General features: G+C 51.9%; 1 protein-coding gene and 1 non-coding gene across 2 annotated transcripts in view; one reads left to right on the forward strand and one right to left on the reverse strand.

Annotated features, from left to right (window-relative positions):
• VAC14 (VAC14 component of PIKFYVE complex) overlaps nt 1-4,776 on the reverse strand; it is a 59,495-nt gene extending 54,719 nt beyond the window's left edge. Inside the window, exons 1-3 of the mRNA XM_066557454.1 lie at nt 4,649-4,776; nt 792-942; nt 17-184 (exon numbers count right to left, since the gene is read on the reverse strand). Coding sequence (XP_066413551.1) covers nt 17-184; nt 792-942; nt 4,649-4,752 — 423 coding nt within the window. The 5' untranslated portion in view covers nt 4,753-4,776. The remainder of the gene's footprint in view (nt 1-16; nt 185-791; nt 943-4,648) is intronic.
• TRNAG-GCC (transfer RNA glycine (anticodon GCC)) lies at nt 1,783-1,853 on the forward strand. Its single transcript has one exon. It is a non-coding gene; the product is annotated as a tRNA-Gly (tRNA).
• Nucleotides 4,777-12,129: the final 7,353 nt, after the last annotated feature.

The following is a 12,129-nucleotide window of genomic DNA, read 5'->3' on the forward strand; positions in this document are numbered from 1 at the left end:
AGAGGAAGCTTCTTACCTTGCTGAGGCCATCAAAGAGCACGTTGAAGTGTGGGAGGACAGAGCCCCTGGCCACCTTGACAATGTTGTAGAGAGCCTCGCAGGCGTAGTACCGCAGTCGACTGTCAGCATCATTGAAACACGTCAGCACCGGCTCGATCAGCTCCTTCAGGTACAGCCCAGAGTCCTGGGGGCACCAGGAGACTGCTTAGCTAAGGACCATGCCATAGACAGGGGGAAGGGATGGTGCTGCCCTGAAACTGCAAATACTCAGGCTTGTGATGGCTTTAGTGCACCTACGCTGGGCAGGACTTACTAATGAATTTTGAATTTTATTACTGAATTTTGTTATTCAGGTACAGTGAGAGCAATCAGCTTTTCTGGGCATCTGCCTCATCTCCTGCCTGCAGGGCAGAGGGAGCCAGGGATGGATTTCTGTGTGGGCCAGTGTCAGCAGTGCACAGCAGGAGATGGAAGGGCTGCAACTCTTGTCAGCTCTTTTAACACAAACTAGCACCCAACTAGTCCTACTGCTGGGAACTGAAGAGGGACAGAAGCCCTTTAACCACACCTAGGCAGCTGCCAAGATGTAACCCAGACCAGAAAGTGCTCCTGGGCCCAGAGGGTGTGGGGCTGGGTGTGCTGGGGAAACTCCAACACAAGGCAGTTGTAGGCTGCAATGCAGGGAGGGAGCTGCAGGGCCACCAGCCTGACTCTTCCTACCACACTGACCCAAGAGGAGCTGCTGCTCTCTCACCGCAACCTGCACAAGCCAACCCCCCCCCCATACCTACTTTGCCCAGCGCAATGGAGCAAGCAGCGAGGCCAATGAGTCCTCCTTTCCGGCTGTGGGGGTGCTGGGAGAGTGCAAACTCCTGGGACAGGATCTGGATCACGTGCTTGATCTGGGATGTGTTGTTCTGAGCCACAAACTCTCGTACCAGCCTGGGGAGAGGACAGGGAGGCACACAGGGAGGTTTAGGTTCTGGCTGATACTAACATTGAGGGGCTTGGTGATGGAGACAGGGACTTTCAGGGACTTTCACAACAGGCATCAGAAAAAGCAGTACTGAAATGGGGAATCCTTAAGGAATCCAAAAGTGAAACCAGAGCTCTCCCCTCCTCTCCACTCACATCCACCAGCAGCTCCCTGCCCTTCTGCTGCTCCAGCCTGCAGCCTCCAACATGTTCATAAACTCTCAGCCCATGCTGTGCTCTCAAGGGCCAACCCAGTGCAGCTGTGTGCTTGCAGAGACCTTACCAGGTCTTCAAACACCCTCTCCAACATGGCAGGTTATCAGGGTCATTTACCCCCAGCATGGCACAGGATGGGACCTCAGCCTGCACCCAGCTGGTGGCTTGGCAGTGAATTGCTGCACACCAGGCCTACACACAGTGCTATGGTTTTGAACCCTTCCTGCCACCCATACAGTGCTTCAGTTAATGCTCCATTATATTTAACTTTACTACTAACAGTATATTTCAATATATTCCTAAACAGCCCAATATTTAACAAAAAGCCAACACAGTTTCCATATATAATACCTGCTTCTCCCTTGTAACTTTCAGCTCATTATTCAGTGATAATGAACACACATCAGCTGTGGATGAAGAAACCCATATTCCTGCTCCTGCCTACAGAACTGCTTCCAAGTCCCAGCTTGCCCACCCAGCCCTTCAGCCTCAGTTTGCTGTTGGCAGAGCTCTTGGCCAGGCAGGGAGGTGCAGGCTGTGGTGCAGGCAGCGGCGCAGGCAGGGGTGCAGGCAGGGGTGCGGGCAGCAGGAGCATTGGTGGTTCAGTGGTAGAATTCTCGCCTGCCACGCGGGAGGCCCGGGTTCGATTCCCGGCCAATGCAGCGCTCTTTTCCTCCTTTTTGCTTGCATTTCTATCCATAATGCAGATTTAGGCACCTCGAAAACTCGCCTAAGTAATCACCTTTACCTTAACCACCAAAAAAGGTGTGAAAGCTTTCACTGCCTAACTCCACAGAGGGTTTCTTTGGCACTATATGAATCTTGCACTCCTGAGCAGTCTCACACTTTATAATCCAGGAAAACCATTACAGAAGATGTTTATGAACTTTTCCTCTCCAAAATTACAAACACCAGCTCTTTTCTCATCTCACTCTGTGCAAAGCAGCTGCTCCCTTTTGCCCTGGGAATACCAGGGAGTCCCTCCCTCACTCTCCCTAATTCAAAGCCAAGTTCTCCAAGTTACAGGCTGATCCACATCCACAGGCTACTTTAGGGATAATGGCTCCATTTCCAGTCCTGCTCTAAGAAGAGAAACACACTGAGCTTGAGCATGACAGACCACTGGGGTGATCATTTTACTACCTACGTTTTACAGATGCAGCTTTGTTTAAACAGGAGTAAGCAACAGGAGCTCTTCCCGCACTATCAGCTGAAGGAGGAGGTGGTTCCTGAGTAAAGAGGCAGCAAGTCCCTCCTGGCTTGATGCCATGGACATGGAAGTGATGCTGTTGGGGCCATTCTATGATGGGTTTTAGATGAACTAAACCTGTGAAATCTGTAGAAAAGGTTGGCCCTTGCCTTTTTCCTCCTCACACTCATCCCAGGTTGTACTTCCAGCTTGATCAGATGAACTGCCTGACCCCAATGCAGACTTTGGCTGGTGCAAGGCCAGCATAAACCCTTAATCCTGGGGCACAGTAAGCTGGAGCAGAGCTGCTTGGGTAATGCACAGAGTATCACCCCTCACAATGCAGCAAAGAAGTTACTCAAGTACTGCTGTGTGGGAAGGGACAGGGAAGATGGGGTGGGAGCACCCTGGGACATTAATCACCTGTAGCCCACTCCTTCCCTTCTGGAAAATTCCCTGTTCCCCACTCCCTCATTGGACCTCGCCCCAAGACCACCCTCTCCCCACATCCCTATAGGTGTACCCCCGATCGCCCCACCTTGTCCCCTTCCTCTGAGTCCTTTCCCCACTGGCTGAATTGTACCCCGACCCCGCCTACCCTTTTCCCTTTATAAACCCTGGTCCTGCGCTGGTTTGGGGCTCGAGCTCACCCCGACACTGGCTCCCTTCAACTGTGGCTGTACCCCTGCTTTCCTTCTCTCCTTAAACCCTCGAGCCTTCCGCTAAAAAACCCAGTTGGACCAGCACCAGTGCCTCGAGTGCTCCTCCTCTGTGGCCGTGCCGTCTGATAAACATCCAGGACTGTGCCCATGTGGAAGAGGTGCAGCCGCTCCAACGGGACCCGTGAAGGAGTGACCTGCCCGCACCCACACAGAACGGCTCCCCCGCGGGGGAACCAACCCAGCGCTGCTGACGCTGGAGTTATGAGGACACTGCGAGAATCCCACCCTGCAACGCTGCAATCCACCCACAATAAATCATTCCTATAACAAAGAGAGAAAGTGAGAGAAAACTACACACACCAAACAGCAGAATGGGCTCACTGGGTTGGGTCTGAACCAGAGCACACACTCCCCTTGTCCCAGGTGCCATTTTTCTCTGCTGACCTCTCAAACAGCACCCTCTGTGTTCAAGGCAGGCAGTTCCCACATCACATCCCCCAGTGAACTCTCAGCACAGCAACTCCAACCCCATATAACCGACTGCCTGACTGCTCCCCTTGCAGGCTCACCATGGTCACATCTCCCACCCAAAACTCACCCACCAGTTTGGCCCATCACCCCCAGCCCTGTGCAGGGCTGCACCCTGAGGCAATGTTTCAGATCTCCTGCAGGAGCTGAGCTCTCAGGCAGTGCCCAGAGAGAACACAGTCCTTCCTAGGGAAAGCTGTGGCCAAGCATGGCACCCAGACCAGCACAGTGAGGGTGAAAAGACAGGCAAGGAACACGTACAAGCAACACCACAGGCGCATGGCCAAACCAGAAGGTGCCCACAGACCTCTGCCTGGCATGATCCAAAAGGAAGGCCCAGATCTGCTGGAACAGCAGCTGTGCAGGAAGAACCAAAGGCAACACCCGATGGCCAGGGGTGACAGTAACCCTTTCCATCTCTCTAGCCAGGATCCAGCACGGGACAAGTTTGGGTGAGCCCTCGGGGGAGAGGCACCAGCACTCTGGACGTGTCACAGCGGAGCAAGCAGTACATTTCCAAGGAATTCCTACAGGGATGCCACTCACGTATTCACCTCGCACCGGGCACCTACCGCCAGATTGAGCCTTTTGTCAGGGGCTCCTGGGATGCGCCCGGAGCCAGCGGGTCCTCACTGGCACCAGGAGCTGGCACACTCGGGATAAGTTTCGGTGCCCGGTGGGATGGGGCTGGCAGACAGGGAGCAGCTCTGGGAGAGGTCCCTGCTGCCCGAGCACCGCCCACGGCGCTGTCCCCGACAGGGTCACCGCGTCACCGTAGCCCCTGCCCGCAGGGTGCCAGGCCAGCAGCCCCGGTACCGCGGGGTGCCCGCCATCCCCGCGCTGCCCGCACCACTGGGCAGCCGGGCCCCTCCCTCCCGCTGTACGGCTGGACCCACCCAAGCATCACGGGCCAGCCCCCGCCACCCTGGGGCCTCAGAGAAACCCGGCACTGCAACACCTCTCCCCGCCCTTCCCGGAGCACCGGGCCGGGCTCCCTGACCCAGCACCGGGGCCGCCCGCACCGGCACCGCCCTCATTCTCGCTGCCCTCCCGATTCCCGGAGCCTCCCGCCGCTCACTTCTCTATCTCCAGGGCCGCCACCTTCCTCTTCTCGTAGAGTTTGTCGGTGAGCGCCCGCACCACGCCGGGCGTCAGCGGCGACAGGTCCCGCTCCGCGTTCATGGCCCCGCCGCCGCCACCGGCGGCCACGTGACCCCGGCCGGCAGGCGCGCACACGTGACCCCGGCCCGCCGCACAGCGCCCCCGCGCGGCGCGGAGACACGCGGCACCCCGCTCATTAACCGCGCCTCATTAACGGGAGCGTCATTAGCGAGAGACGCCTTCGTCCGGACAGCCCGAGGGGCACAGTCCCGGTCCTGGCCACAGGCTGATGTCTAAAAGGATTTAGCAGCACTTAATCATTGATTAATTTAACATTTACCAAGTGATTCGACAGACTTTGCCGTAACCGTAACAGTCACTCAATTATCTATTAAGTGTTTAAATTAAACTCGCACATGCACCTACACAGACACACCGGTAGGTCTTAGTAAGTGTCCCCAGCTATACCTATTGAAATTCCCCTCAAGTGCCAGTGAAATACTTGGATCGAATGCCCTGGTGTTCCTCAGCGGGTGAGGGTTGAGCCTCAGGGTGTGGTGGTATTGGTGCAGGCTGCAACACTTCAGTTTGTGGCACAGACCGATTGTTTGTGCCTGTCTAAACATCTCCTGCCCAAAGGATTCTCCCTCTTGTGCCAGCACATCTGCTACCTCACACTTCACAGGATGCCTTTTGAAGGTGATCAGGGCATCTAATTTCAAACTCCCTGTGGAGCCTTCGGCACACCCAGCATGGAAATATTGTACCGAGGGAGAACCCGAGAGTCCAGACTAAACAGGAATTACTGGCAAGGGCAGGATTGACAGCAAAAGGGACTGATGTGGTGAGCAGCTGTGCCAAGAATCTGCACCTCACTGTGGATTTATCTGATGTTTGATAGAGAGAGGTAGGAACAGAAGATGCCACTTCCATACCATGGAGCCTTTTCTGTGGGGCCAATATGCTCAACTCTGTTGAGTTGTGTTTGTACAAGCTGGACTGTTCTGTTTCCCCTTTTTATGTAATGGTTCTGCCCTGGTTCTCTCCTCCCTCCCTTGTGCTGCCAGTTATCCCAACTCCTCCCCAGTTGCCTTGGAGACTAATGTATCCTTTCTCAAATCCCTCCCCGGTGCCCTGTCCGTCACTCTGCGCTCTCATCCGTCTCTCTAGAAACTTCCAGCTAGAGCGTGGAGTGAGTGGTTTGGGGGCCGGGGCCCCACTCTCAAGTTATCCCCATTGGCGTTCTCCCTAAGTCAATCTTTTGTATCCCGCTCCCCTCTAAAACTCTATTCACCAGAGGACTGACTCCTCCCCTGTTTCCCTCCCTCCTTATAAGCTGTTGCAACCTCCCTGCCTTTCTCTCCGGCTGTTGGGTTGCCTGGGACCCGATAAACCTGGATTCACCACAGCTGGAGAGCACTCTCTTTTTCTGCTGACTGTAGCTACAAGCCATGTCCTAGGACAAGGTGGCACTGCTGTCATAGCACAGAGTGTTTGCCTCAGGTGCTGTCCCAAACCAGGGAGATCAGGACAGTGCTCCCCTACTGCCAGCGGTGCTGGATAGCCAGCCAGGATGTCGGAGAGGGACAATCCTTCTCCAGCTCGACCGCTTCACAACTCTCATTCCATCTGCTTCCAGCCAGCTCCTGCCATGTGGAAAGCTGAGCCAAAGAGGGATTTTGGCTTCCATGCTGGCAGGCTATGGGTTCAAGGGCTGCCTGTGTTCAGGCTGGTACCGTCCCACATGCAGCAAACACCTCAGAGAGTCCACTGATGAGGTGATAATCCCCCACGACTAAACCTACCATGTCTAGAAGAACAAAATGCTTCCTACAACTAGGAAGGAAAGGAGGAAACCCTGCAAAGATTCCATAAGAAAAGCTTGGGGGACAAAAAGCCCAAAAAAGAAAACCATGTCTAATATGTGGCTGCTGCTTGGCCAAGTCAAGAGCAGGGCACGTGTTTTCCCTCTCTGGATGATTACACTTCATGGTTAATGAATTTACTTTCTGTACAAAAGTCCTCAAAATAAACTGAGAAAAGGGAACACAGAGCACAATGACACAGGTGTGAGTAAGTACAGGATGGCACGTGGATTGACACCGCAGTGCCACTGGTCCAGCCCGGGGAACCCAGCGTGTCTCCCTGCTACAAACACAACACTTAGCACCAAGGTCAAGTAAAATCAGACAGAAAAAAAGAAAAAAAAGGTACTGAAAGTAATGAGAATGTAATTAAACCACAACCAAGTTTAATTAAAATGTAGTAAACAGGGATCAAATACAGTCTAATGAAACTGGGACATCACACATGCCCACGAGAACAAAATGTGAGTTGAGAGACAGGGCAGAAAACCCCCCACCACCTTTCCTATGTTGTGCTTAGTTGAAGAGGACAAACTGGTCAGAAAATCACATTTCTAAGCAGAACTCCCATCCTGGAGAACAGTCATTTGCTTAAAAAGAATTTCTGAGACCTGTTCCCAAGTCTGCAATATTTTGGGGGACCTCTCCTTAATGGGACAATCACTGATTCCCAGACCAGGACATTCCCTGAGCAGGTCCTCACACAGACAGGCACAGTACCATTGTTACAAAGGAGCAGAGGGAGTTTCTCCGCCTCCCCCAGCAGGTGCCTCTTGAAGCACAGCACAGGGTCCTCTCTACATTACAAAGGTCTGGACACAGGACCCTCACCCAGGGCAGATGCTCCTCCCCACTGATAGTGAAGGTCAGGCTTTTGGCTTTAGTTCTATGTGGCTGCAGGAGAGGCACAGAAATAATTTCAGCTGGCACTAACCCATTTCCCACCAGGCAAGCAATGCAGCAGAAAACCCACTGTGTTTTCCCTGGCAGGTGCTCCTCTACCCCACAGCAAAGCCCCCCCTCACCCCTCTCCATCCCAGATGATTTCGGGCCATTCACAAGAGGAATATGCTTCAAAGAGACATAGCCTTCCAGAATAACACTTTAAAATCATTTCACTTAATTGAATCATGCAGTACAGCAGATAAATAATGAGGCACCAGATGAGACATGGCAAATCCCTTGGCTGCAGTGGTATGAGACATATGCAACAAGCAGAAGCACAGCATGAAAACAGTACAAAAGCAAGAAGGCAAAAATAAATCAACACCACCATCAGTAAAGATTATTTCCAAGGACATTTAAAAAGGAATTGCATATCAGGGCAGAAAGCTGACTTCCCTTGCTCCAATTCAGCCACTAAAAGGCTGGGGGAGGCCGGGTCAGAGTTCCACTATAGAGGTCTCAGTGCAGAGCAACTGGGCTTCTCTTGGATGAGGGCTCCAACAACTCCCTTAGCATAAAATAGCTTAATACACCCCAGGGAATTACCCAGGATCATCTCATTTTACAGAAAAAAGGAGGAAATCATGACTGCTCACTTGCTGGCACAGAAACTGCTTCATCTAAGCCATTGTCCTTGGAAAGCCCCAGCTCAGCTGTAGCACATCTCAAACACCTCCAGTTGGCTACCTAATGTTGCCCTGTCTTTATAGTGATTTAGACAGCCAAACTATCATCCTCATTTTTCTGCTCTACTCTATTAAACAGCAACTACTGCCTCACAGACCATCTCATGCCAAGCCCTCTGACATTTTGCTTACAAATTAAAACAGTCTCATGTCTAAAACCACCCTCACTTACTTTACAAAGTGAATCAGGAAGGGTGGGGAGGGCATTCAGGATTGCTCAGTCACAGTGACCCACTTCCCCACTTGCAGACCCATTTCCAGCTGGGTCTCATCAAATTCCAATAAGTTTTTTTGTGTGCCCCTTTGTGATGCACAGCACCTTCATGAGCAGACCCTGGAATGCAGAGAAAAGTTGCCAAAAGCAGGTGGAGGGAGGTGGAGAAGAAAGAGCAGGGCTGTTAGCTCTGCTTGGAGGTCCCTGGTATCTTCTGCCAAATTAGATTAGGGTTTAATTACAACCTAAAGGGGAAATCTAATTTTTAGGCTAGAACAATGCATATATTTTTCAATAACAGAGAAATAAGCACATTCCAGTGAACTCTGCGAGGAATTAATTTCCTCTGGGGCCACTTGTTGGCCACTTGCCTGTTTCTCTGTATTCCTATTTTTTTAGAACCAATTTAGGCTTTTGGAAATGGGAATGCTGAATCAGTGTTCAGCTTTTAATCACCCCATCTCCCCCTCAATTGGCTTTGCTGGACCTGAGCCTGCAGGCACTTGCTCCTCCTGATGCTGCGTCCCCTGAGTCTGTGGAGTCGGTGGCAGCTGAGGGTCCCAAGCATCTGGCACGAGAGCAGCCTCTGCTCCAAAGGGCTTGGCGTGGCCCCGTTGCTGCCTCTTTCCTGCTGAGGATGCCGGTTCAGCTGCCTGTTCTGCTCCGCATGTTAATGAAGCAGGAATGTATTTTCTCTGGGTCCCTCAGCAGCCACCATGTGATTGTGCGTGGCAGAGCTGCAAATGAAGATGGTCTCCAAGCTATTAACACCTCAAATTGCTCGTCAAGAGCCCAGCAGAAGGGCAGCATGTCAGATATTATTTCTGGGCCACATTAAGCACTGTTGGTATTCTAAGTGATCAGAATAAACTAATTCAGTCTGACACCAAGGGAATCAGGTATCAAGACTGAGGAGGGTGGGCTCAGTAGAACTGAAGCATCCATATATCCAACCTTGCTGGAGCCCATCAGCAGAGCCTCCCAGCATCCATCAGACACACATATTAATTTTGGCCAGGGGAGAAAAATGGGTCTTTTTCCTACCTGGATTAGACTCTTGTGTGCTTAGATTTTTTTTTTCCTTCCAACTGTTCAAGCCATTCTTTCTTCTTCACTCTCTAGTCACTGAAATGTCTTCCAGAGAAATCTCTTTCCTGTAGAAGTTAAGACTTTGGGTTGTATCCTGGCCACTCAGCTTCTCTTCCTTTGGCATTATCATCATCTTGGCCTTGGTCAGTGGTGGTTCCCTCTTGGAGCCACTTGATATTGGCTCTGTCAGACACTGGGGAAGCTTCTGGCAGCTTCTCACAGAAGGCACCCTTGCAGCCCCCCCAGCTACCAAAACGTTGCCATGCAACCCAGTACGTGCCAGCCTTTCACTAATCTGTAATACTGCTCAGATTTTATGATTTGGCCTGCCACTATGTTTGTGTCAGAGGGGAGCCTGCAGAGAAATCACAGTGGGAACTGCATTTCCTGTAATTACATTGCATCCTCACTGCTGGATAAAGTCTGCCTAAAAATGTTGTTGCAACTGCTGGTGTACTTCTATTTTTAGTGTTGCTCTTTTTTTGTTTTTAATGACATTTGAAATTAAGTTATTTTCGCCATGGGAGCTCTGGAGGTCTAGAGGTATTTTGACAACCCAGAAACATTCCATCAAAATAGTTTAAAAAGTGAAGAGGATCTTTAGCCAGCCTGATGTGTAGGCTTGGATTTCTCTTTGCCCCTTTAACCCTTTCATTCCAAATTCAGTTCCACAGTTCTACCTCTGAGAGATGGGTCATTTGTTATGTTTTGCATTCTCATTGGGAATTGATCCTATTTTATTTCCTTAGGGTTTGAGCTAACCCATGAAATCTAAGGCAGTCTCATTACTCTTCTGAGAGAGATAAGCTAAACTATTTTTAAGTCATCTTTTCAAAAGTCTTTCTATAGAGAAAAGCCTTCCCTGCAGGGAAGGCAAACCAAGAAAGGAAGGGAAAGAACCCATGTGGCTGGTGTACTGTTATTTGCTAGGCACTTTTGAATTAATTTTGTGTAAAACTCTCTTGAAGTGGCCTGTACATCATCACGCTCCTGATATGGAGGCACCAGGGACAGGGGCATCAAAGTAATGCAAGGATGAGCACACATACTGTGTCCCGTGCCCCTGACTGGGATCTTTTTTCCTCACTGTTTGTTAGGCTGTGGTTTTCCAGTGCCACCTCCCGCTGCCAGCACACAGTGCTTTCCTCAATGTGTGCTAAAAACAAGTGCCCTCTGCAGCCTTTTCCCTTTTTATGGACAAATACACAGAATTGTCCCAGCAGCTGCAAGGAGATAAAACTATCAATGTCTCCCCCTTGGAGGCAGAGGTGCATACCTTATTTGAGGTGCATTTCTTATTTGAACATGATGACAAAGCAGAAATGTTCCTTTTAGACCCCTCCAGCATGAGACTGAAACCGAAGGAGAAGCAGGCAGGGGATGGGCAGACAGGGCAGGCATTTCAGAAGTGCCCAGGCACTGCTGCTGCTCACTGAATGCTTGGTTGCATTTTTTTTTTTTTTTGGTGGAGACTGGTGCAGGACAGACCCCACTTTCACTGGCCTCTTGGAAGGCAAACTCCTCTGGGTGTTATGGAGAACCTCAAGCTGGTGGTCTTCTCCCTGTGCTGCCAAGGGGTGCATGTAGAGCTGGGGACCAGCCCCCAGGAGCTGTGTTCTGGCAGCTGCTTCTGCACAGGTCACTCATCCCACAGGCACTGAGACTTGTGACAAAGAGAAAATGTTTGACTCTGGTTTCAGAGGCACAGATGGAGCTGTTCCAGATTGGCGTTCAGTGGTGAGGCTGGTGTGACCATCCTCCTGTCCCTGCAGGACAGACAGCAAGACCCTGGTGCTAAGAAACCACACCTCACTGCGAGAATTAAAAGGCACAACTATATCTGCAAAATGTTAACAAAGGATGCTAAAAAGAAAGCCTGGAAAGTGTTCCAAGAACCACATATAAGAGACAGGAAAAATTAGTTACATGAACAAGACCTAGTATTTGTGAAAGGAAACCATATGTGGTGGGTGTCATTGTGAGATGCAAATATACTGAAGCATCTTTAGAAGAGGCTGTGATGGAAAAGGTGAGGAAATACCGACACCTTCAAAAACAAATCCACGAACTAACAAACACAGCAGACATTGTGCTTACAGATTAAAAACCAGTCTCATCTCTAAAAACATCCTCGCTTAGTTTGCAGAGTGGCTCAGGAAGGGCGGGTAGTGCGTTTAGAATGGCTCGGCCGCAGAGACCCGCTCTGCCACCGCAGCCCCTGCACAGAGCTGGGGGTCCCACACCGCACATGCCGTGCTCCGAACTCTGCCTCCACAGTAAGCCGAGCAGGGCAGGGCAGAGCAGGGCAAGGGAGAGCAGGGCAAGGGCAGAGCAGGGTAAGGGAGAGCAGGGCAGGGCAAGGCAGGGCGGGCAGGGCAGAGCAGGGCGGGCGAAGCTGCGCCGGGCCCCTGAGGGCGGCGGGGAAGCGCCGCGGCCCTAGGCAGGCCGCCCGCCGGGCTGCAGTGGCGGCGCTCGGCCACACGGGCGCGCCCTCAGGCCGGGCTGGCGCCGCGAGCGCTCCGCTCTGAGGGCAGCGGGCGAGAGCGGCCTGGGCCGGGCCGGGCACCGCGGACAGCACACGGGGCAAAGCCTCGGCCGGCTCACACCCGCCACAGAAGCAGCCGAGCTGGCTCGTTTGAAAACAACAGCACACAGCACA

This window comes from Molothrus aeneus, chromosome 11 (genome assembly GCF_037042795.1).
Source record: "Molothrus aeneus isolate 106 chromosome 11, BPBGC_Maene_1.0, whole genome shotgun sequence".
NCBI lineage: Eukaryota > Metazoa > Chordata > Aves > Passeriformes > Icteridae > Molothrus > Molothrus aeneus.